This window comes from Anolis sagrei, chromosome 2 (assembly GCF_037176765.1).
Source record: "Anolis sagrei isolate rAnoSag1 chromosome 2, rAnoSag1.mat, whole genome shotgun sequence".
NCBI lineage: Eukaryota > Metazoa > Chordata > Lepidosauria > Squamata > Dactyloidae > Anolis > Anolis sagrei.
Genome location: NC_090022.1, coordinates 40,715,409 through 40,742,358, shown reverse-complemented (window position 1 = coordinate 40,742,358; position 26,950 = coordinate 40,715,409). Strand labels below are relative to the sequence as shown.

At 41.7% G+C, this 26,950-nt stretch overlaps 1 protein-coding gene across 1 annotated transcript in view; it reads right to left on the bottom strand.

Annotated features, from left to right (window-relative positions):
• GXYLT2 (glucoside xylosyltransferase 2) overlaps positions 1-14,280 on the bottom strand; it is a 51,572-nt gene extending 37,292 nt beyond the window's left edge. The window contains exon 1 of the mRNA XM_060766343.2: positions 13,757-14,280. Within this exon, the coding sequence (XP_060622326.2) occupies positions 13,757-14,052 (296 nt within the window). The 5' untranslated portion in view covers positions 14,053-14,280. The remainder of the gene's footprint in view (positions 1-13,756) is intronic.
• Between the last annotated feature and the right edge of the window lie 12,670 nt (positions 14,281-26,950).

Sequence of the window (26,950 nt, the reverse complement as noted above, 5' to 3'; positions counted from 1 at the left end):
TGTTTATAGGCCAGACTGGATATATTGATATCTCAAGTTGGGGAGAGCAATGAGAACAAGAGGAGAAACAACACTGCTCCAAAAATACCCAAAGGTGGACCCTGACAACACACCTGAGTGCTGTGATGTTACAGAGATGATGATAGAATCATAGAGTTGGAAGATATCCCAAGGGCCATCCAGTCCAACCCCATTCTGCCATGCAGGAATACACAATCAAAGCACTCCTGACAGATGGACATCCAGCTTCTCATACGGCAGTTTTGGGGAAAATGAAAAGAAGATATAATGAAGTTGCATAGAAGCTTTTTCTTAGCTGGACATAGAGGAGCCACCACACAAATGCCAAAATGGAGACACCATTTCATCCTATCCCATCCCATCTCACAACATACAACCCACCAGATATGTTGGTGCCACAGAAATTTTCATTATATTACTACACCAAAAATAAGATACCAGAAACAAAAGCGCATAGGCATCCCTGCACACAGTTTGCATTCTTGCATTGCTCATAACTATGGATTTTTTTTAACATAACACAAAAAAGTGAAGGAAATAAATTATATACAGGACAACATCTATAGAAGGAAGAGACCTATAAAGCTTTGGGGAAAGGGTGACCTTTGAGATCATAACCTTTTGGAAAAACCAGAATCTCCAAAGCCTTTTGGAAGCATGACTTTTTGGAGATTATTTGGCATTCACTACCATTTGGAAAATCATAACTTTTTGTACAATATGATCTTCCAGGGAAGTTTAAAACTCGATTGAGTGAATTTCTATTTCATGGTAAATATCCACTTGTATTCATGCAAGGCAATTTAGGTTTCTCAGTTGTTCGACTGATATACCTGGTTATCTCTTTGAACTGTTAGATTACGCCAATGCACAAAATATATAGCAGATCTTCAGAAGTGTTATTTCAGTTGCCCAAAAACATCTACTCTCCCATAAAATATATTTGGTTTTCAATCATGCTCTTACGAGACAAAAATAAGTCTTTGTTTAAAACAACATACAGCAGAGTCTCACTTATCCAACATAAACGGGCCGGCAGAACACTGGATAAGCGAAAATATTAGATAATAAGGAGGGATTAAGGAAAAGCCTACTAAACATCAAATTATGTTATGATTTTACAAATAAAGCACCAAAACATCATATTTTACACTGAATTGATAGAAAAATCAGTTCAATACACTGTAACGTTATGTAGTAATTACTGCATTTACAAATTTAGCACCAAAACATCGCAATGTAATGAAAACATTGACTGCTTAGAGAAACAGCTGTAGATCCGGGTAGGAGGAAGACTGTATTGGATAATACAGAATGCTGGATGAGTGAAGGTTGCATAAGCAAGTCTCTACTGTAGTTGGTTCACTTACAAACTTCATGTATTCAGCATACAGGTACATTGCTTATCAGTTGAAAGTTTAAACAGTAAGTTCTCTAAAGCATTCTGTTGCAGTCTCTTTTCTGTCTAATGCATAAGCAACACAATACTAAACACACACACACACATACTGACTTCTAAAATGGAGTCTCAGTCTGAATAGTCCCAGATCTGGTCACATGGTCTGCCGTCCATCCCACAACCTCAAACAACATAGAGTTAAGGGAAACTGCATATCAATACACACATATACATAACAAATAACTAGTATAGGGGGCTTGTAGAAGGTTGCTATTTCCAACATGGAAAGCATAGGATGGTCCCATTTTAAAGTTAGTTCCCCTCAATTCTACATTAGATTTTGATGCAGGTTTTCTTTTCTCCACCTTAAATATGTAGATTGTAGTTTCATTTTTAATACACACCAAAATCACATTTTCACGCACTCTGTCTGTCCTAGTCTCCAAGGAAGCACAAAACAAGCTTGCTTCCTCCTCCCTGTGGCTTCCTCTCACATATTTATACATGGCTATCATATCTCCTCTCAGCCTTCTCTACTTCAGGCTAAACATGCCCAGCTCCTTAAGCCGCTCCTCATAGGGCTTGTTCTCCAGACCCTTGATCATTTTAGTTGCCCTCCTCTGGACACATTCCAGCTTGTCAATATCTCTCTTGAATTGTGGTGCCCAGAATTGGACACAATATTCCAGGTGTGGTCTATGTAATACCAGCATATGTAAGACCAGCATATGTAAACTTCTGCTACTGTTGCATACATGGTCATATTCTGAAGGGACACAGTATATGTAATATAAGGCTGCTCCTCCCCTATCCTACGTATGTATCCACATTTTGACAGCTATGCTGAGTGAGTTGTGCTGGTGATGGAGGTACACTGATGTATCACCAGCAAAGGTTTTACCATTACCTGTTCTACTGTTCTCAAAGCAGTGGATTTCCAACTTTGGCCCTCTAAATGTTTTGAACTTCAATACCCAGAATCCCTGACTATTGCCCAAGTTGGCAGGGACCTCCAAACACCTAGAAAGCTAGAAGCTGAGAAACAACACAATGGAAGATCCTGTCCTATCAGCAAATTCCACTACATGGAATTGGGATTGGAGAGCCATCCTGCTCTTTGCTTTGGGCGACAACATGACTGTGACAACTGCAACATCCCATATAAACTACTGCAACGCTCTCTTTGTGGGGCTGCCTTTGAAGACTATTCGGAAGCTTCAATTGGTCCAACGGACAGCAGCCAGGTTGTTAACAGGAGCGGCACTCAGGGAGGGCACAACTCCTCTGTTGCGCCAACTCCACTGACTGCCAGTTTGCTACCGGGCACAATTCAAAGTGCTGGCTTTAGCCTTTAAAGCCCTAAACGGTTCTGGCCCAGTTTACCTGTCTGAACGCACCTCTTCCTATGAACCATCTAGGTGTTTCAGATCATCTGGAGAGGCCCTGTTCTCAGTCCCGCCTTCTTCGCAGATCCGATTAGCAGGAACAAGAAACAGGGCCTTCTCAGCTGTGGCCCTCCAGCTATGGAACGCCCTCCCTAGGGACATTAGATTGCCCCCCTCTCTCCTGACATTTCAAAAGAGAGTTAAGACCTGGCTGTTTGAGCAGGCATTTGCAGATGCAGTATAACTGATTAATTGAGACTCATGGAACGACAAGACAATGCGATGGAAAATGATTTTAATGATGAGATGCTGAGAACTGTATTTTATGATTTTAATTGTTTATTGTTTTTATATGGTTTGTACCATATGTAGTTGTTTTTGACTGCATATTATCTTGTGGGGCAATGATTATCAAATGTAAACTGCCTTGAGTCACCTCCGGGCTGAGAGGAGCAGTATACAAGCATAGTAAATAAATAAATAATAAACATATTACCAAGTGGCATTGCCAAATGTTGCATGGTAGAGACAGATGTATAATGCCACCTACATAGCAGGTATTTTGCTATTACTACATCCTGTGTAAATAAAATGAGAGGTTTGTGTGCTCGTTTATACTTTTCAGGGGAGCTTCTACCACAAATAACTCCTCATTTATTTAGTCCTGCCCCAAACGTCCATGATAATCTAAGAGATATGCTGTGAAGAAAAATGACTCCGGGAGGTACAGTTGCTAATGGAAAATAATCCTGCCTTAATACACCCATTTGAATTCAGTCCATGATCCACTTCCTGGTCACAGTAAACATCCCCTGGTCTCAATCAGATACAATGCCAGCAAAAAACCAGCCGCTTTAATGGGGTAAAGAATAAGATCTTGGAGAATGAGGCAGTCTTTCATTCAGAACATCTCTGTGAAATCATGAATCAAAGACACACAGGGTTGGTTTGATAGATGAGGTCACGCTGAGCTGGAAAGGGGATGGGAGAGTGGATTTCCAGCCCAGAGAAACCACCTAGCAATTATCTATACTTGCCTGAATTAAAAGCCTATTATTTTCCAGCATTTCAGCTTCACCCTATTTTTGAAAGATCATAACAGGCACAAATTGCAGTATGTTTTTCTAATTGCAATTATATCAAAAGCTCTAATTAATGTCTACATTAAAGGCATGTTGACTGCTCAGTTAATTACCCGGCTCCATGTTACTTAGTAAAGCCACACACACCTGTCATGACATTTTGTTTTAATTTGGGTACCCGTGTGTGTGAGAGAGAGAGTGTTGTGGTGCAGGGAGGAAGAAAAGACAACACAAATTAGCTTTTCAGTGTTGACAGATCTATTCTAAATCGCCAGAGTAACTTAAGCAGGAGCGCCACTTAGAATAAATAAAATTTCAGGCTGGTTTCTCTTTGACAAAAGATAGTTTCTACCACACACCTTTTATCTGTGTGAGAAAAACTGAGTACCACATTAGACTAGGTGCCAATAAATTTTCCACAATGGAACAAAGACTTTCAGTGCCCCTACATTGAAGAATCAATGCAGTTTGCCAACTCTTTAACTATCATGGTTCAATGCTAAAGAATCCTGGGAGTTGTAGTTTGGTGAGACACCAGTTTTCTTTGGCACAGAGAAATAAAGATCTTGTGAAACGACAACTCCCATGATTCCATTGCACTGTGCCATGGCAGTTAAACTGGTGTCAAACGGCATTAATTCTACAGTGCAGATGGACACCAACCTTCCACCTTATCACATTGACACTTCAGCCTATTTTCAAGTATAGAGAGGCACTGAGCTCATGACATGAATTAAACTATTTCCTGCCATCATGCATGGCCCTCCTTGGCTGAAAAGAGGCAGAAGTGTTTTGAAAGGAAGGAACTCCAGCAATCTGACCTCATTGCATTGAGAAATTTCCCCCTTGTAGTACACTTAAGCCTCTTTTCAAACATGGAGAGGCATGGAGCTTATCTTATGTTCCAGGGTTGAAATGATGCAGAAATATCTTGAAAGTAGGGAACTCTGAACAAGGGCCAGCAATTGTGTTCAGAGCTTCTACTTCTTATTGTATTTTACTCCCATAGTTCCAACTGAAAAACAGGTGGGATGTAAACCATCAAAGTTTCCCATCCTGTTTCATTGCCTAACCGTCAGCAGTCTCTTGTATCATATGGCAGTGGTTCTCAATCTGTAGGTCCCCAGATGTTTTCGCCTTCAACTCCCAGAAATCCTAAAAGCTGGTACCCTGACTGGGATTTCTGGGAGTCGTAGGCTAAAACACCTGAGAACCACTATCATATGGGGTTTAGTGCAGAACACTGTCATATGGGGTTTGGTGCAGAACAATACTATCCCATGGAAAGAACTGATTTTGGCATAGAGCACTGACGCTTGTATAATATGGGATTTGGTGCAGAACAATATTATCCCATGGAAAGAAATGTTTTTAACCTGGAGCCCTGACTCTTGAATCATATGGGGTTTTGGGGCAGAACAATTCACTGTATTTTCCGGCTTATAAGACGACTGGGTGTATAAGACGACCCCCAACTTTTCCAGTTAAAATATAGAGTTTGGGATATAGTCGCTGTATAAGACTACCCTTCTTCCAACGCATACCAGATAAAATTAAAAAATCCATCAGATTTGATTTCCATATGGTAATTTTCATATTGATGTGCCTCCTTCTCTGCCTCTCAGAGATCTTGCACATGCGCACCTGCACCGCTTCACTGCAGTCCTCAGGAGTAAGATCTGAGAGGCTGAGAAGGAGGTACAGTAATAGGATACAAGGGTGGGCCAGACGGGTGAACGAGGAGTATTTTTCTGGGCATAGTGCCTCTCTCTCTCTTTTTTCCACACCCCAGGGATCTTGGACACCTGCAGCTTGCTCCGTCCTTCACTTACACCTTCCCCGTGAGGCACCCCCCTCACCTCGTCATTGGGACCACATTAAGTCACTTCTTTCCATGAATCCTGGTGAGTGGATTTTCTTCTACTTGTACAGCGCCGCCCTTGCTGCTTTCATATGGTCACCATTTTTGAGCTCCCCCCACCATATGCAATGACCGCAGATTCTCCAGTCCGGCTCGGAAGTTTCAGCACCTGCCCTATAAGACGAAACCTAGTGTATAAGATGACTCCTGACTTTTGAGAAGATTTTCCTGGGTTAAAAAGTAGTCTCATACACCAGAAAATGCAGTATGTAAGATTGAAACATGGAATGGCTTGGATGATGCTACTGGAAAATGAGATTAATAGGAAGGCACTGGTTATTACAGGTTTTTAATGCTTTTTGTATGGATTTTATAATGTTGTTTTAGTTGTATATTGTGGATTGTTATGGCATCTAATTGCTGCCAATTTGTGAGCTGCCTTAAATTGCCTTTGGGCTTGAGAACGGCAAGATAGAAATATCATAAATAAATAAATAAATAAATAAATAAGTTTTATCGCATGGAAAGAAATGGATTTAAACTGGTGTCAGTCTTTATGTAAGGGCGTTGGGCAGGGCAATGTAAGGGCATTGGGCAGGGCAAGGGATCTGTTGGCTTTTAGATATTGTTGTTTCTCCTGATTAAAAAAAATACTGACTATGTGATGAATGTATTGCCAGCTCTTAAGTTTCCACGTGTGAGTGTAACAGGGAGGCAAACTTGAAACGGGACTGCAGATAATATAAGAGGGGCTATTCTTTAAGCTCAAAGGATGGTCACCTGTGTTTTCTTACCTCAATGTGATGAGGTCGTTAGGGAAATGGGTGTGATTTGTTCCTTCCTGTTAGAACCAGATCTGGGAAAAGTTACTTTTTGGATTGCAGTACCTACAAGAATTGCTAACTGGAGGATTCCAGGGGTTCAGACCTGATCCAAATCATTGGTCTAGCCACATCTTTCAAGAGAGAGAGAGAGAGAGAAAGAGGCCCCTTCCACACAACTTGATAAAATCCCACATAATCTGCTTTGAACTGGGATATACGGCAGTGTGGACTCAGATAACCCAGTTCAAAGCAGATATAATGGGATTTTCTGCTTTGATATTCTGGGTGGAAGGGCCCTGGGAGAGAGAAAGAGATGGGGCAATCCAGAACAGGAGTCTTCAATGTCACATTTATTTCAGACTTCAAGGACCCTGAAACAGGGAAGCTCCCCTGTCACCTACAAGCCTTTCAACTGTGAGCCAGACGTGACAGCTTCATTTCATTTTAATTATATTTTATTATTTATTTATTTATTTATTTATTTGGTATGCTTGTATACCGCTAATATCTCAGCCTGTGCGGCGACTCATTGCGGTTTACAACATGTTAAAATATACAATGTTAAAAAATACAAATTCACTTAAGCATATAAAAATTAAAATTAAGAATACATACAAAAAACATACGCAGTATTGGGCCACCAATACAGATCGGGACATCTCATAGTTAAAATCGTCATCCAATTCGTTGTCTTGAATTGCTAATCCATGGTCAAAGTAAGTTTTGAAGCCTTTACAATGAAACAGGCCAGATGAAAAATCTTAAACATCTTTAGAGTTCAGGATGTTCTTGTGCTACTATTAATATAAACGTAGCCATGGCTGTTTAAAAAGAAAAGTCAGTCAAGGAGACTTTTTTTAAAGTCTCTTTAAAATTCTGCCCGAAGCTTATCTTTAAAGAGCTATCAATTCACTCACTCACTCGGCTCAAGAGCAAAAATAGAGATAGACGTGAATATGGAAACCCATAAAATCAAGGGTAAGACACGGAAATGGGAATTTCCATTTACAATACTTCTGCATTACCACCCTAGAGATTTTTTTCCTCAGAGGAAAGGATGGTCTGAACTGCTGACAGGTCTCAGGAAGAAACTGTCTTGGAAATGAAAGGTCCATCACTCAATACATGACATTACAAAACATGTGTATTGCCTACAGAGTTTGGAAAAGTTACTCTTTTGATAATACGGTACTGGCTAGAATATTTTGGGAACTCTCACCCCCAATGTGACTTTGAGCAAGTCAGGTACATCTATACTACTGTAGAATGAATGCTGTTTTACACAACTTAACTGCTATGTCTCAATGCTCCTGGGAGTTGTAGTTAAATGAGGTGCTAGAAGCCCTTGGCAGAAAAGATTAAAGTCCTTATAAAACTACCACTCCCAGGATTCCATATCATTGAGCGGAGCCCCCAGTGGCGCAGTGGGTTAAAGCCCTGTGCCGGCATTACTGAAGACCAACAGGTCGCAGGTTCGAATCTGGGGAGAGGTGGATGAACTCCCTCTATCAGCTCCAGCTCCTCATGCGAGGACATGAGAGAAGCCTCCCACAAGGATGATAAAAACATCAAATCATCCAGGCGGCCCCTGGGCAACGTCCTTGCAGACGGCCAATTCTCTCACACCAGGAGTCACTCCTGACACGACTATATACACACACACACACACACACACACACACACACACACACACATATATATATATATATATATATATATATATATATATAATTGAGCTATAGCAGTCAAACCGCTGTCAAACTGCATTCATTCATCAGTCATGTGCAAACTTCGGCCCTCCAGATATTTTGGACTTCAGCTCCCATAATTCCGAACAGCCAATCGGCTGTTAGGAATTGTGGGAGCGGAAGTCCAAAACACCTAGAGGGCCAAAGTTTGCCCATGCCTGGTGTAGTTGCACCCTCAGTCTCAAAAGATGGCTAAGGCAAAATGCTTCTGATCGAAGAAATTCCTATAATAGGGTCATCGTAAGTTGGAAATGGCCAGGAGCCATACAACAAAGCTCCCCAAAGCAACTGTTACAAGCTTTAACAGTTGTGAAATGCCTTGCCAGAAGTTATTTCAGCCAAACATATGGTCAGAAAGATAACATACACTTCCCAACACAATGAATACTGCACTTTACTTATTTATCTGTATGTAGCAAAACAGTCAAGTCTCGGACAACGCTGGGAAGGATAGGGTGCTAACATTTCACAACAGGAGATTACCAGAGAATGGCCAGACTGCTCTGGAGGTTTTGGGATGAAATGAATTATTTAGATCCATTTTAATTTAATTTCAGTCTAGGTTATAGGACAGAGACAGCTTTGGTTGCCTTAGTGGTACGCCGGAAGCTGCACAGGGGAAGTGTGACCACAGTATCCTTTTGAAAGCATTGCAGGGGTGGGCTTTGGAGGCATTTTTTACAAACCATCAAAGTGGTGCTGCTTGATCCCTTAAACATTGGCCTGTGGGATCCAATGGGGTTAGCAATGTTCTCCCTGTGATATAGATGAAATCCTGGAGAGGATTTTGGGATCTTGAACCATCAATATATGCTTGACACTGTTCTACTTCAACCCATCACAGTTCTAAGCTAATAATGGACTGTGTATTGTCAAAGGCTTTCATGGCCAAAATCACTGGGTTGTTGTGTGTTTTCCGGGCTGTATGGCCATGTTTCAGAAGTATTCTCTCCTGACATTTCACCTGTATCTATGGTAGGCATCCTCAGAGGTTATCAACCTCTGAGGCTGCCAGCCATAGATGCAGGTGAAATGTCAGGAGAGAATGCTTCTGGAACATGGCCGTACAGCCCGGAAAACACACAACAATCTAAAAAAGGACTGTTTGAAAGTAAACAAAGAAGCTGAATCCAGACAAACCCCATGATCAGCTAAAAGACACATCAGGGAACAGGTACTTAAGACTATGTTAGATCAGCTTACGCACCCCTTGAAGACACAGATTTTCAGTTTGGGTTCTTTTCTGGACTCAGCCTTGAGCCAAGATGCTCAGGTGTTTGCTTTTCATATTATAGGCTGAAGCAACAGATTACAGCTATCACCCAAGTCAGTTTTTTAGGCTCTATGTGCTGAGCTCTCCTGGTTGTTTCTCACTTGACAGCACATACTTAGGTGCAAACCCACAGCACAAATTGCCTTGAGGCAATTGTGTGAAGGACATATGGCTGTGATTCCTGGCCAAACAAAAGGATAAACAGTAAGCATCTTGGCACCTTTTCCTAAAAATATTTCACATCTTTTAGAGCCGATGCCAAAATGCAGATACAGTCATTATTGCAACTCGGGCTCTGCAAACCCAGAGCAAAATGGCAAAATGGCCCTGAAGTCATGACAAAATAAGCAGGTACTGTATTATAAAGATTCTGCTGTACACATAAAACATATATTTTATCCTACAGTTGCAAATCATTGGACTCATAAATATATACACTGAGTGACTATATGCGTGCTGAGTTAAACTACAGCATTCTACCAAACGCTTGATCTTCTGTGTTTCTTCTTCTCCTCTCTACTTAGAATCACAGGTTGGAAAAGACCTCCAGTCCAACCCCCTGCTAAGAAGCAGGAAAATTGCATTCTAAACACCCCTGACAGATGGCCATCCAGCTTTTGTTTAAAAGTCTCCAAAGACCACACTCTGGGGCAGAGAGAGAGAGAGAGTTCCATTACTGAACAGCTCCCACAGTAAGGAAGTTCTTCCTCATGTTCAGGTGGAATCTTTGTAGTTTGAAGTCATTTTTTCGTGTCTTAGTCTCCAGGGCAGCAGAAAACAAGCTTGCTCCCTCCTCCCTATATCTTCCTATCACATATTTATACATGGCCATCACGTCGCCTCTCAGTCTTCTCTTCTTCAGGCTAAACATAAACAGCTCTTTAGGCCACTCCTCATAGGGCTTGTTTTCCAGACCCTTGATCATTTTAGTCGCTTTCCTCTGGACACATTCCAGCTTGTCAACATCTTCCTTCAATTGCGGTGCCCAGAATTGGACACAGTATTCCAGGTGTGGTCTGACCAAGGCTGAATAGAGGGGTAGCTTGACTTCCCTCTAGAAAATATACTCCCATTTATGCAGGCCAAAATCCCATTGGCTTTTTAGCTGCCACATGACATTGTTCACTCATTGTTGGCTCAATTTTTATATGGTATACCTTGCTGAAAAAGAGCATGGTGCAGGGGCCGAAACGTACGATTAGCCTATTAAAGACCAAGCAAGGTTCAAATCCCTGCTCAGTCATAGAAACCCATACACTCTGCCCTAAAGGAAAGCAACCACACTTTCTAAAAACCTTGCCATGAAAATTCCATGATAGACACATCTTACGGTTGCCATAAGTTGGAAACAACCTGAAGGCACACAACAACAAAGGCTTCTGGATTTCTAAACGCAAAAAGCTTGGGCACACTTGGGCGATTTTAGTCAGTTCTCAAGTAAGTTACTGCCAGCCTGTAGGTATTGTAACTTGGGTTGTTCTCATGGAACAAAACAGCCTTGCTGGGCAATATGGAGATGCATATTAATGTTCTTCACTTGTTGTGAGGTCCATTCGATACTGTCCATGAAGAAGCCCTGAGGCTGGGAACTCTCACCCTACTTCAAAGTCATTCTCCTTGCAATGAAGGAAACTTGCACTGAATTCATGTTCTGGGAATGTGGTTCAATATTATAATACTGATCCCGATAGCCTGCAAATGTGTTTTCAGAACTATACATTGGTGGGGTGGTAGATTTTGAAGTGTCAGGACCTATAGATACACCTCCAAGAAGAATCCAAAGTACAGACAGGTTGTTGCTCAATAGTTTTAAAAACAAAACAAAATAAAATCTAGTTTTCATTGGCAGTAGCAAGAGCAGGTCTTTGGTACAACTAATAGCTCTTGTCCAGTGAAAACCAATCTGCTCCAAAATACTTTTGTTTTTATTGGGGAGGACTCACAATAATGCAATTATTGAGAGGAGTTTTTCTTCCAGATATATCAGGCATTGCAACAAAAAATCAGAATACTCAGAGGACTACAAAAGAGATGGCAGATGATACAACTGTTTCTGTTAATCACAAAGCCCTGGGGAAGGATTCAATCTTCTGAGCCCTGGCGCTACGACATCACATACATAATGAGACACCCAATTTCCTCATGAATTGAGGATCAGGATCATGCATCAGGGCCCAGTGGTATAACTTGGGTTGCTGTCACCCAGTGTAGTAAGTTATAGTTTCACTCCCAAGTACCTCTTTCTATGACAGAATACCCCAATTTGTGAAAAAACCTGTGAATGCAAAAGGAAAAAAACCCAATACCAATGAAAACAACCATTTGTACTTGTGACACAGGCAGTCAAGCAAGGAAGTGAATGTTGCATTTGGGTACATCTATACTGTAGAATTAATGCAGTTTGGTACCACTTTAATTGCTATGGCTCAATGCTGGAGCATCAGGAAAGTTGGGAGTTTCACAAAGCGTTTAACCTCCTCTGTCAATGTGCTAATAGTGGGGCCTCACTAAACTACAATTCCATAGCTTTGAACCATGTCAGTTAAAGGGCTGTCAAAACCGCATTAATTCTACAGTGCAGATAGACCCTTCCACACAGCTGAATAAAATCCCACATTTTTTGCTTGAACTGGAATATATGGCAGCATGGACATAGATAAACCAGTTCAAAGCAGATATTGTGAGATTTTCTGCCTTGATATTCTAGGTTATATGGCTGTGTAGAAGGGCCCTGAGACCACTTCTTTGCAAATCTGCTATCCCAAAGCCTTCCCCATCCCAAAGGTGCATCTAAACTGCAGAATAGATGCAGTTTGACACCACTTTCACTGCCATGGTTCAATGCTAGGGAATCCTAGGAGCTGTAAGTTTGCAGGGATACACCTTTCTTGACAGAGAAGACAAAAAAATCCTTGAAAACCACAATTTCAATGCTTCCAGACAGGCATGTAGCGGGGGGGGGGGGGGGAGGGGGCTTGAGGGGCTTTAGCCCCCCCCCCCCAAATTCTCATGGTGGTCCATGAGAAGGCCTTACTGGTACATTATTTAAATTGTTATGTTTATTCATATCATGATCTGATCACCATGCTCAATATATCCCATATGCATGGGGGGTATTGGGGTAATGATACAAAAGGTTTGCTAGGGTAGACACTCTTTCACTCAAACTCAGCCCCTCCCCAATCAAACTCAGCCCCCCCCCCCCCCCAAACATCAAAATCCTGGCTAGGGGCCTGCTTCCACAGCATTGAGCCAAGGCAGTTCAAGGGCTGTTGAACTGCATTCATCCCACAGTGTAGATGCAGCTTTGAAAAAAGGAAGAAGAAGAGAAAAGGAAGAGGAGGAGGAACAGTGGGAAGAAGCATAAAACGAGGAAGAAGGAAGAAGAGGAAGAGGAGGGGAAAGAAGAAGAAGAGGAGGAGGAAAGGAAAAGAAGAGAAGGAGGAGAAGAAAAGGAGGAAGGGAAGGAAGAGAAGGAGGAGAGGAGGAGGAGAAAAGGGAGAAGAAGGAGAGGAGAAGAGAAAGATGAAGGAGAAGGAAAAGAAGAGGATGAGAGAAGAAGAGGAGAAGGAAAGGAAGAAGAAGAAAATGAGAAGGAGAAGAAGAGAAGGAGGAAGGAATGGAAGAAGAGGAGGAGGAGGAGAGAAGAAGAAAGGAGAAGAAAAGGAAGAAGAAGAGAAGGAGGAAGGAATGGAAGAAGAGAAGGAAAAGAAGAGGATGAGAGAAGAGGAGAAGGAAAGGAAGAAGAAGAGGAGAAGAGGAGGAGGAAGGGATGAAAGAAGAGGAGGAGGAGAGGAGAAGAGGAAGAGAAGAAAAGGAAGAAGAGAAGGAGGAAGGAGAAGGAAAAGAAGAGGATGAGAGAAGGAGAAGAGGAGGAGAAGGAAAGGAAGAAGAAGAGAAGAAGAAGAGGAGGAGGAGGAGGAGGAAAGGAAGTAGAGGAGAGGAGGCGAGAAGAGGAGGAGGAGGGAGAAAGAAAAGAGCAGAGAGAAACAAACTTGTAAAACCACAAGTCTAATACTTCCAAAGCATTGAGCCAAGGCAGTTCAAGTAGTGTCGAACTGCATTCATTCCATAGTGTAGACAGAATCCTGCAGTCTTGCAAAAAAGAAGAAGGGGGGAGGAGAGGAGAAGGAAGAAGAGGAGGGGGTGCCTTTCCCCTTTACCTCGGGGGCGCCAACTTCTTTCCCCTGCCGGCGGCCGCTTTCCGGAGGCGGAGACGTGGCTCCAGCTTGGAAACTTGAGCAGCCGCCCTTTCAGTCGAAGGCAGGAAGGGGGCGGCGGGGGGCAGCCTGGCCCCCTTTTTGGCCCCCGAAGAAGGGGCCCGGGACTCCTTCTCGCCCGTTCCCAAAGGCAGCTCGTCCCCGTCGCCGTCGCCGGCCGCGTTGCCCACGAAGAGGTAGAGCAGGAGCAGCCCCGCCAAGCCCAGCGCCAGGGCCACCGCTTTGCAGTAGAGTTTCATGGTGGCCGGCCGAGGAGGAGGAGGAGGAGGAGGAGGGGGAGCGGGGCAGGCAGGCAGGCAGGCAAGAAGAGGGCAGGCTCATCAGAGGGGAAGGCGAGCAGGGAGAGGGGGCGACGCCCGCGCGGTCCTTCTCCTCCTCCTCCGCCTCCTTCCTCCCATCCTCCCGGCCGCGGGATGGCAAATGAAGCCCAGCCTTGGCATGGAAGGAGTTGGAGGGAGAGAAGAGGAGGAGGAGGAGGAGGAGCCTCCCAGGCCAAGGACCCCCACCCACCCCTCCTTGCAAAGCTATAGGAGCCTCCTTGCAAGACCAGGGACCGCCCTCTTTCCCCGCCCTTTCTACACTGTACAGGATGACTCCAGTTTGACACCGCTTCAAGCTGCTAGGACTCAATGCTGTGGAGTCATTGAGTTGTAGTTTTACAAAGTCTTTAGCCCTCTCTGCCCAAGAAATCCACCTTCCATTATCCCAACCCCTTCAGCCATGTAGTCCCCACAAGCAGGGGCAAACTTGGGCCCTCCAGCTGTTCTGGACTTCAACTCCCACAATTGCTAACAGCCGGCGGGAATTATGAGAATTGTGGGAGTTGAAGTCCAAAACACCTGGAGGGCCCAAGTGTGCCCACACTGGATACTGCAGTCATTTCTGTACTGTGGAGCAGAGCTTTCCAAACATAACATGTTGGTGACACACTTTTGGTAGACACATCATTTCACAACACAGTACAGGCAGGCATATAGCGGGGGGGGGGGGGGTTGAGGGGCTTCAGTCCCGTTCCCCCCCCCCCCCGGAAATTCTCAGGGTGGTCCGCAAGAAGGCCTTACTGGAACATTATTTCAACTGTTATGTTTATTCATATCATGATCTGATCACCATGCTCAATATATCTCATATGCATGGGAGTATTGGGGTAATGATACAAAAGGTTTGCTAGGGTAGACTCGCTTTCACTCAGACACCCCCCCCCCATCAAACTCAGCTCCCCCCGAATCAAAATCCTGGCTACGGGCCTGAGTACAGGCAATTCTCCAAGTTACAAACAAGTTTGTTCTCAAGTGGAATTTGTTTGTAAGTCAGAACAGGTCCCGTTTTTAAGTGTAATTTCAGCCATCTATATAAATAGAAATGCAATATTTGTTTGTAGGATTAACATAACTTAAAACCACTGGACAAATTGGCACCAAATTTTGACACAATTCACCTATCAGGCCAACGAGTGGCCATCACTCATAAAAACACTGAAAAACACAGGAGAAGAGACTTAAAAAGCCAAAAAATAAAAAAATACATTGCAACGCATACGCAAAACCACACACACACACACACACACATATATATGCAAACAGACATATACACAAATATATATACACACACATATACACATATATATACACACAAAAAACACATATACACAGACTGGGCCACAGCAACGCGAGGCAGGGGATGGCTAGTATCTATATAAATAAAAAATGTAATGTTTGTTTGTGGGACTGACATAACTCAAAAATCACTGGACGAATTGACACCAAATTTGGACACAATACACCTATTAGGCCAACAAGTGACCATCACTCAAAAAAACACAGTGGAAGGCACTTAGCCAAAAAAGCAAAAAGATGCTACAGCACATGCACAAAAACAACTCCCTCCCCCCAGCAAAAAAACAAAAAAAACAAAACACACACACACAATAGCATATCCACACTCTCTTCCAGACTACAGCTCCCAGCATCCTGTAGACCAGACCCTTTAAGAGAAGAGGATGATCCAAATGCACTGCTTCCAAACTGCAATCTTTCTTCTCTTTGGAATTCTTTGAGAGCATCCCAATCCCTGCATATTTCCAATTTTCTATTCCTGGACTGCAACTCCCAGCAATCTTCCAGATAGAGAGATTAGATAGAGATAGATAGATAGATAGATAGATAGATAGATAGATAGATAGATAGATAGATCAGGAGGACTGCTGGGAGTTGCAGTTCTAGAATGGGTGGAGAAGGGAGAAAGGGGAGAAAGAGGAAAGGAAAGAAAAGTGGGGAAGGGAAGGAAGAGGAAGAGAAGGAAGGAGAGAAGGAAAGAAAAAAGGGAGGAAAGGAAGGAGAGAAAGAAAGGAAAGAAAGAGGGAGGGAAGGTTGGCCACAGCAACACATGGCGGGTACAGCTAGTAGAGAGAGATGTTAGTAAGTCAGAACAGGTACTGTGTACCGTTAAATGTAACTGCAGCCATATATACACAAGTTTTTAAGTGTAACTCCAGCCACACACACACACACATACAGTTTTGGACCTCAGCTGTTTTGGACCTCAACTCCCAGAAACCCTGGCCAGCTTGACCAACAGTCAAGAATTCGGGACACGGAGTCCAAAATATCTGGAAGACCAAAATTTGGAAATATGGGTCAATGTCAACTATCAAACTTTCCAAAATGTCCAGAAAAATGAAGTGATTATAAAGTGTTAGGATCTGTGGAAAAAAACAGGTTAGTAAGTTATCTTGATTTGGTGGTTTTTGTAAAATAAAGAGTTGACGCTGAGAGATAACTTAGCTCATAGTCATGCTTTATAAAGACAAGACTTCTATACACATTAAAATATTAACTACAATTTGTCTCATCCATGGACAGAAGGTAAGACTATATCTGTAGTTCATTGTTTAATGTTATGCCTTTGACTTAATGGGGAGAAAGGCAATACCAGTTAACACATTGTTAACATTTGCAAAATAACATTTCTGCCACCCTTGTTTGTTTAATTCAAGATGCTCCTGAAATCTGATTCTTGAAAACATCTGGAAGATTTGGACGCTGTGCAAGAGAAAGGCATTTTGGCATTTACCAGAATCATAACTTGGGCTCATACATATTTGGATCAAAGCGCTATGTCCCGTCCAGTTTCGCGCTTGGCCTAGTGGCTAAATGAGATTCAGAGAATCAGCCTGTTTGAACTCAGTCCAGTGACTCATTGCATCACTCAGAACTGAATGTATGATTTTCTGGTTCCCAAAGGCCTTGGGTGCTTAGTTAAAGCGGCTTCGTTTATCCTTCCTGGAAGAAATATGAGAAGAAGATGACATGAACAGTGAGTTGCAATGAACCATGAAAAAAAAATTCCATCTAGTTTGGATGCATTTAGCTTCAGCTTTCCAGAAAAGAGAGTAGAAAGCAGATTTCTTCCCTTTATGTAATAGATTTATCATTTAGAACTGTTTCAACTGTATATGCATACTGGGAAGGACTGAGCCCCTGGGGGGCTGGTTTTAAATATGGAGAGGAATAAAATTTTAAGTGGCTGGCAAGAACTGGAGAAGTAATAGCTAGGTGTTCACTTGGGAAAGTTATATTTCTCAGTTACCAGAAATGGTTACCAAACACAGGACTGATAAAGCAAGATACTTTTGACTACTAATCTGATCTACACTGATCTATACTACACAGCAGAATTAATATACTTTGGAACCACTTTAATTGCCATGGCTCAATACTATGAAATCCTGATAACTGTAGTTTGGTGAGGCACCAGGAATTTTTGGTAAAGAAAGCATGAAATTCCCATGATTCCATATTACTGAGCCGTGACAGTTCAAGTGGGATCAAACTGAATTCATTTTGCAGTGTAGATGAACCCATGGGAAAGGCAGATTAGCAATCTGATGGTGGGAAAGTGATTGTATTTTTGCCATTTTAATTGTTTCAATGTTTTAATGTTTTAGTGTGATTTAGAAATATGATGTCTTAATGACGGTCTGTAATATTGATGTTGGAAACCGGCCCGAGTCCCTCGAATGGAGGTGAGAAGACCAGTATACAAAACTACCAAATAAATAAATAAAATATCTTGTTTTACTACTCCTGTTTTTGGTAGTTCGGAAATATAACTTTTCCATGCTGTCACCTACCCATTACTTCTCCTCCAGTTCTTAGCAATTTCAATTATATCATTCTCCACATTTAAAACAGGTTTATGGCCTCAAGCACTGTTCTAACTGGTAGCCCTGTCTTTACTCAAGAGAATAAAAAACATATGTTTCTCCAGATCTTGAGGGGCTCTTCAGTCCAACTTTATCTGAGGACCCACACCTTCTAACTCTGATCGAATGCATGCCACTTGAAGCATCCCAGCTTCTCAGATGGGCAACTGTAGTCTTAAGAGATTTCTTTGGTGGACAGCTTCTGCAAATTATTACCATTGCCTATGCTGGCTAGCACTTCAGGGTGCTAAAATCCAACAGTATATGGTGGTTACCATTGTTGATCCTTGTGCTATATTATCTCACCTCTTTCAGTGTTGGTACTTCTACATAAGAATCATACCCATCTAGAGTTCAAAGATAACTAGTTCATCATATGTGGTAGGTTCACCCTGCTCCGTGGAAACAACTGTTTAAGTGGAAGCTACCATAACTGCAGAGCTTCTCTTCCCATTCTTTCCCAGTTCTGTAGAATCATATGACCCTCCAGATTTTGTTTGACTGCAATTCAAAGCAGTCCTTGTCAGCAGGGCCAATGATGAGGAATACTGGGAGTTGCAACATTTGTAGGTTGCATGATTCCCATCTCTAGTATGCCATCGTTCACTTTTCTAATGACCATCCACAGTGGTTTGACACTACTTTAACTGCCATAGCACCATTCTATGGAATATTGGGATTTGTTGTTCTATTATAGCAGTGGTTCCCACTGGTGGTTCCATGGATCACCAGTGGTCTGCAAGAACAAAAATATGGTCTGCAACCTCACTCTTGCAACAAGAGTGACTGGTCTCACAGAACCCTCTTATAGTATCGAGGCAATGGGGATGTTGGGAGGGGAGAGGCTGACTATCCACGAAATAGTACTACTACCACATCAGCTCTAGATTATTAAACATGGTTTTCTGTGGGCAGGCAGATGGTGACTACTGGACGGCATATGTTCTGTATCAGAAATTAGAGCTCATGTGGTCTATCTAATACAATTTTTTTTGAATCAGCACCCCAAATAATCAAACCGAATCTAAAGTTGGCCAAAAACTGATCTGTAACCATTTTGGTACTAATGTTGGAGAGTGATCCCTGGTCAAAATGGTCCCTGGTCAAGTTCTACCTGGTCAAAAAAAGGTTTGGAACCACTATATTATAGCAACAGAATTTTTGACAGTTAAGGGCAAATATCTCACAAAACTAAAAATCTCATAGTTTTGAGCCATAGCAGTTAATGGGGGACCACACTACTATAATTCTGCAGTGTGCATACAGCCCTATTCATTTCTTGTTACTCACAAATTGTATCCTGCTCAATGGTACAGGGATAAAGGGGCAGTAGACAATAGGAATGAAGGAATGAACAGTCTGTTGTCTCTTTCTTATGTTTTAAAGCAATGATATGTAATTATGGACCTCCAGATGTCAATCAACTGCAACTCCCACCAGCTTTAGGTTGAACAGTGGGTGTTGAAAGGTGATGGAAGTTGCAGTACAGTCGAATCCAAGGAGGCTGCTTTGAAGAAATAGAGCAAATCAAGCCATGATTCTTCTTATGATGAGATTTGCCAAATGGAACATGTTAAAGTGAAGACCACAAGCTAAGCAATTGATTTCACCCTGTATTAAACGTCCCATTGAGTTAAATGTAATTTACCTCAATGGAAGGCAGGGAGCCAAAGCACACTTTCATGGAAGCAAGCTCTACTGCGATAATTGAGATTTAATGCCAAGTTAAAGTACTCAGGATAGGAGCACAAGTATGCTTCTGCATACTGGCATTGAAAGCTTGTGCTGGAGAAAATCAATTAACTTTTTATTTTGGACTTGAAGCACTTTTGGAAAATGAATATAATTGGCACATTTATGATCGATGAAAGATATGAATGAAGAGCAACAAAACCCTTGTTGCTTCCGCTTCAGGCCACAATCATACAGTATATGCATTTACCTGGGAGGATTATCTATTGAACTCAGTGGGACATATATCTTTCAGTGGACAAATTCAGGACTGCATTGTTTGGTTGAAAACTTAGACTGGAGAAAATATCTGGTGGAATATTGGATGTACAAGAACATGCAAGTACAGCTTGCAAAAGTTAATTTTTTTGGTATTCCCAGAATCCCGCAAGTATCATTGCCAATGATTGGACTGGCTGAAGGATTCTGCAAGTTGGAATCCAAAAACTAACTGTTCCAAGTTCAGCATGAAAAAATTGTTAGCCAAACCTGCCAAGGAGATATCATAGGACAGTGGTTCTCAACCTGTGGGTCCCTAGGTGTTTTGGCTTACAACTCCCAGAAATCCCAGCCAGTTTACAAGCTGTTAGGATTTCTGGGAGTTGAAGGCCAAAAACATCTGGGGACCACAGGTTGAGAACCACTGTCATAGGAGCACACTGAAGGTGTAGCTGTTCAACTAGCAAGGTTTTGTCAATGCAAAAGCAGGAATGGGATGGAGTCATGAGATGAATGTGAGCACCACATGTCACTAGTGGGAGGTCCATCAATCCAGAAAGAGGGCTGGTGATTACAAGCTCAGCAAGGCAATAAATCTGCTCCAGGAATTATCCTGAAGTGCTAAACCGATTTGGGGAATAGGAATCAATAACTTGAGGTGCATCTACCGTGTAGAATTAATATACTTTAACACCACTTTCACTGTCATGGCTCAATGCTATGGAACCATAGTTGTTGTAATTTTACAAGGTCTTTCACCTCCTCTACCAAATGAAGCTGGTACCTCATCAGGCTATAACTCCTCTAGCATCGAGCCATGGCAATTATAATTGTGTCAAACTGCATCCATCCCACAGTCTTGAAAGATTCACCCTTGGATAGCTCCTCTAGAGGACTAACAAAAACCGAGAGCAGTGGTTCTCAACCTTTGGTCTTCCAAATGTTTTGGACTTCAACTCCCAGAAGCTCAATAAGGCATATCTAATGAACAGAGTGGCATTCAGAAACCTTTTACTGTTGCCATTTTTGTGACCCTAACATTCAGCAAAGGGGACTCCATTTAGGGCTAGGACTCAAAGTTTAAGAAGCAGTGACTAGAGCAGTGGTGCACAGTCTGTAGCCCTCCAGGTGTTTGGGACTCTCAACTCCTAGAAGCTCTAGCCAACTTGGTCAAGATCTCTGGAAGCTGAAGTTCCAAACATCTGGAGGGCCACAGGTTATATACCACTGAACTAAAGCAAGGGAGTCCAAAGTGTGTCCCCCAAGCCATTTTTCTAAAGTTCTAGAAGGAATTTACTACCCCATTCACATAAATGTCACTGGGTGCCATTGCTACTCACCTTGTCTCATGAGATGAATGTGAGCACCACACCTCCCTGCACAGGGAGGTGGCACATCCTCTATTTGAGATGAATGGATACACTGCTACTGGGAAGCCACTTGCCATGTAAGACCCAAAAGGAATCAGTAGGGGATGCTACAATGTTTGTCTATAGAGGTAATAACCAAGAGAGGTGGGTGAGGCATCAGCTTGAGAAGGGGATCAGGAATAAAAAGGAAACTGAGGCAAGAAGGCCGGAAGGGGTAAGGGTTGGTGACCTGCAATGAGAGCTAAATCTTTTAACTTTATTATTCTTTTACAGATTTGTCTCTATGTGTCTCATGTGAAGCTCTATATTTAAAAGTTCTGTCAACATACAGCAATACATGCATCATGGGGAATGGGGACACTACTTAATAAAACATTATTAAGAAGCAGGCTGGTGACATGAGAAGCTTCCTGCACCAGAACTAAATTCTTCAATACAATAGAATGCATGTTTATCTGTGTAAACTTAGGAGAATTTTCTTCTGACTAAGCAGACATCCTGTAAACAGCAGGCATTAATATCTTCTTTGGAGCTACTAGCACATTGTATTGTATTGTATATGAAATTCTGGTCTTAAAATATTTGCAAAGTTCTGAACATTTATGTTGTTTAGGAGTTCTTTTTCCCTGCTTTCCCCCTATCATTTCCTGCAAGGGAATCAAGCAAGACCACATAATATGCAACATTCAAGGATTTAACCACCATCCTGAACATGGGGGAAATCCATGGCCTCCCAAGTGCATGCTGTGCAAATCTGTTCCAAATTTAGATATAGGAACTGCTAACTTTCCAAGTGTGGCTGAGCTCTGGTCTCCATTAGTCCTAATCCATATGGCCAAGGATTAGGATGATAGGGATTTTAGCATCTGGCCAGGTTCCTCATCTCTGATTTCAGTTTACCAGGTCCTATTATTCCCTCAGAAGTGACATAAAATTATCCAAATGTTAATATTTATTAAGTGAAAGGGACTGTGTTTAATAGTAATCGATTCTATAAAAACCAAGTGAAGCAACATCTTCTTGTGAAACACACATCTAATGAGCATAAAATTAGTTACATCTTTTTGTTTTCATGTGGATTGAAGAATGCATGGCAAGTGTTGGCTGGAAACCTAACAAAATCCAGATGTTTTCTTCTTTGTAAACAAAGGAAATAAAATTCATTCCCAGCATAAACATAACATTATTTATATGGAATATTTTACATGGTGTATTATGATTATACATGCCAGTTTTCTTATCGTAATGCAGCAACATACCATTATCATTTTGTAATCACCTCTTTTTGTTGTCGCTTCAAAACCCTAAGGCAAAGCTGTCATGGGGTTTTCTTGGTAAGAATTGTTAAAGGCAGCTTGCCATTGCCTCTCTATGAGGCTGGAAGAGTATGACTTGCCCAACCTCACTGGGTTTATGTGGTCAAGACAGCTTTAGAACTTTATTGCAGAAAAACCGACGTTGCAGGTAGACATTTTGTGATGGTCCCTATTGCACAACACTATGTACATTCTGCTGCCAATCTCTTTCCTCCTCATGATTATCCAGTCCCTCACTATTGATAGCTAAAATCTGTTGATAGAATTGGAATTCAATCCCACACTGCTCAAGTTTCAAGTCCTCAACGAGACGTTTGTTAGCATTAGAATAGTCTTGAGGGTTTCCCTTTCCCCATGTCTCCTGTATGACAGTTGGGAATGTATATTTTTCTTCTCTCTTCTCTCTTTCTGATCTCATTTTGATTGGTTATGTAGAAATGATTCTTTTCTATTGCAACCCTTTCTTAAACCTGACTTCTGTTTCTTACATCGGAATATGTGATGTGTGCTTTGAGATTTCTCTGTCCTTGTGTGTCAGGAGAGATGTAGTGAGTGATGTTTTTTCCCCCTCTTGAAACCTTAGAAGTGATGGGTGTTACAGTAGCTCAGACCCAGTTCTTTAACTATGAAGAAATGCAGTTAGTTATTGTTTATTATTGTAAATAAATATTTTGTGATTTTTAAGATTGGACTCTGCATCTTTGCTTGCCTAAGCTCTTAATTCTTTACAGTCACATCACACAGCACTTCACGCTTTGCTCGCTAATGAGCTGATGCTCAACATTTGATTTTTGGATGCTCTGTTTTATTTTAGGGTCATTATCCCTAACAAATAGTTTCCAATCCTGCAATGTTTCCATCACTTAACTTAGTGCTTCTGTGCTGCCATGTTGGCAGGAAAGTAGCATCAGAGGGCAGGAGCCTCCTCCTCTGCTATTCCAAATCAGTCCTTCTTCTTTAAACTTAGTTACAAATACACATAATAAAATACATAAAATAAAGATTAAAATATAGTGAACACTCTTAATTTTTTTCATGTCAGGAGTGACCTGAGAAACTGCAAGTCACTTCTGGTGTGAGAGAATTGGCTGTCTGCAAGGAAATTGCCCTGGGGATTCCTGGATGTTTTGATATTTTACCATCCTTGTGGGAGGCTTCTCTCATGTCCCCGCATGGGGAGCTAGAACTGACAGAGGGAGCTCATCCATGCTCTTCCCAGATTCGAACCTTTGACCTGTCAGTCTTCAGTCCTGCCAGCACAAGGGTTTAACCCATTTTGCTACCAGGGGCTCCTAACACTCTTAATAATAGTTCAATTTTAATTGAGTTGTGGTTTGTGCTATAGAGTCCTTCATTCAATACTGTTATCAAGGACATAATGCTGGCTCTTAATTTACTTCTTTACTGTATCATACATACATTTGAAGATAGAACACAATTTTCCAATACATTCACGAGCCAAGCATTTATGGTGTAGAATTGTATATGCAAAGTTTGGGATGTCCCTTTGCAGAGCTGTTGCCTTTTGGTGAGTCTCACCAGGGAAGATCCAGGAAGAAAATATTAAAAGGTTGCTGACGGATAGCCAACATACTGTTTGCTTGGAAGAAGAGGGGAAATTGCAGGAAGTCAGAATGAAAAGTACTGAGAGATGATTAATGGCACCAACTGCAGCCATGCATGACCATTTAGTTACAACTGCATCAGAAAGGACTGTGTATTTCAGAGTGAAAAATCAGGAAATAACAGGGACACACTCATACAGCTCTTCTATATTTATAGCCAGTTCAAGGCTTCATATCATTGTGTGTGCAAATGTGTTTCCAAGCACTACAGTCATCTCAGTGCTGTAAAGGATTTTGAGATAGCCAGATGTACATTAGTTTTATTCTATTCCCATTATCCCTCCAGCCTCAAAAAAGGATAATTGTAATTTCTATCTTGTTGTTTCCGAGCTCCATTTCTGAACAAATGTATGTTTGCTTGAGCCTTAAGGTACAGCACCTTACCGTTAATTTTGTGTCCTGAAAGATTACTCTCAACAAGACTGCAACAATAATCCGTAACATCAATGCACAATAGAACAAGCAAAACACTGCAAGGTTAATGGCATACAGAGGCAAATTAAGAGCATAACATATATTTGGAATTTAAAAATGATTTAGATACAGTAATTGGTAGCATTTGAAAGTTGTGTCTAGACACGCATGTTTATACCATGAAATAATTGGACTCATTTCAGTGATAAGGTGAATATGTCTTTTAAAACTGGGAAAAGGACTGTTGACGAGCCCAGGGATTTTTTCACACTATACAATTAGAGTGCAATGGTTCCACTTTAACTGCCACTTTAAGTGGAGTTGAGGAAGAAGCATTTAGAATTCCCAGAGAAGTTTAGTGCCTCATCGAAGAACAAATTTAATTTAATTTATAATTCCACCTTTCCCCCAGAGTGAAAACTAAAATTATTCAAATCCTAAAATTCTATAGGATGCAAGCAGGGGAGTTAAAGTGGAATCATAGCCCTGCAACTGTGTAGGACAGGGGCTGACTAAGTCCAAGGTTTAACTATTAAGCCCTAAACTTTGTGCATCTACACTGTAGACTTCATGCAGTTTGACACTAGTTTAACTGCCATGGTTCAGTATTCTGGAATCATGAGAATGGTAGTTTTATAAGGTCTTTAGTCTCTGCCAAAGGGTGCTGATGCCTCACCAAACTCCAAATTCCACAGTATTGATCCACGGCAGTTAGTCACAAACTGCATTAATTTTATAGTGTAGATGCACCCAGGGGCGGCTCAACCCATTACGCAAAGTAAGCATTTGCAGTATAGTTGATTTTGCCCAGGGGCACTCTTGAGGCGCTCTTGGGGGAAAATAGACCTTGACATATGCGAGTTGTAGTTACTGGGATGTATAGTTCACCTACAATCAAAGAGCATTCCGAACTCCACCAATGATGGAATTGAACCAAATATGGCACACAGTACTCCCATGATGAACAGAAAATATATATCACTTTTTGGTTGGGGGGAGGGGCAAAATACTGTTTGCTTACTGTTGAAAATTACCTAGGGCCGCCTTTGGATGCACCCTTGCAGTACGCTTTTTAAAGTGCTGAGATTGGTTTCTGTATTACATCTTAGGACATAGGTTGCATATATTGATAGGTTTATTTGCACATATGTGTTGTTGTTGTTCATTCGTTCAGTCATTTCTAACTCTTCGTGACCTCATGGACCAGCCCACGCCAGAGCTCCCTGTCGGCCGTCACCTCCCCCAGCTCCCCCAGTGTACAGTTGTTAAATAGTCCTGGTGTCACTACAGTGGGCCCTTGGTATCCACTAGGGCAGTGGTTGTCAACCTGTGGGTCCCCAGATGTTTTAGCCTTCAACTACCAGAAATCCTAATAGCTGGTAAAGTTGCTGGGATTTCTGGAAGTTGTAGGCCAAAAGACCTGGGGACCCACAGGTTAAGAACCATGGCACTAGAGTTTGGTCCAGGAACCCCTATAAATTCCAAAATCCCCAGATGCTCAAGTCCCATTATTTAAAATGCCATCTCTTGTATAAAACAGCAAAATGAAGGCTTGCTTTGTGTGTGTGTGTGTGTGTGTGTGTATTCAACCCATGGAGTAGCTGAATCCATGGATACAGAGTTTGTGGATACAAAGGGCTGACCTTTCTTATAATTATGATGGTCAGTTGACCATTAAAAAATAGCTTTGGTCCGCTTCTGTGCCTTTAATAGGAATTCAGTCTGCAGCAGAGGCATGGAGCTCCTAATGTTTCTCAATTTGGCTATTAGAGACAGTCCAAAAGTCTACAGAAAGAACCCATCTTCAAATTTTAAAACACATTAATTGTTTTAGGGCAAACTAATCTAACTTAGTTGCTTTCTGGACCACATCCAGTAACATAAAGCAGCCATAATGATGTCATGTTGGCATTGTTATGAATTGACACTAATGATCTTATCATAATCAGAAACAGGATGAAAAAGTCCTTAACATGGGAATCAGTCCAGCGTGAAAACATTACAATACATCATTTTTAAAAGTAGCTGATAAAGATGATTAATCTCATAATTAAGTTGTTAGTCTCTTTCTACAAAGGCATAAATGTGAAATGGATGACTTTTTCATGTTGATGTAACAATGTGGGTCAGTCAGGACATGGCACTATATTTGAGAGTGCCAGCAAAAAGGGCAACTGTGTATTTAGCTCTTCATCTTTGCAGCCCTGTAACATTGACTAGAAACCTTGTTATAAATGGACCTTATGACTGTCTGTTCA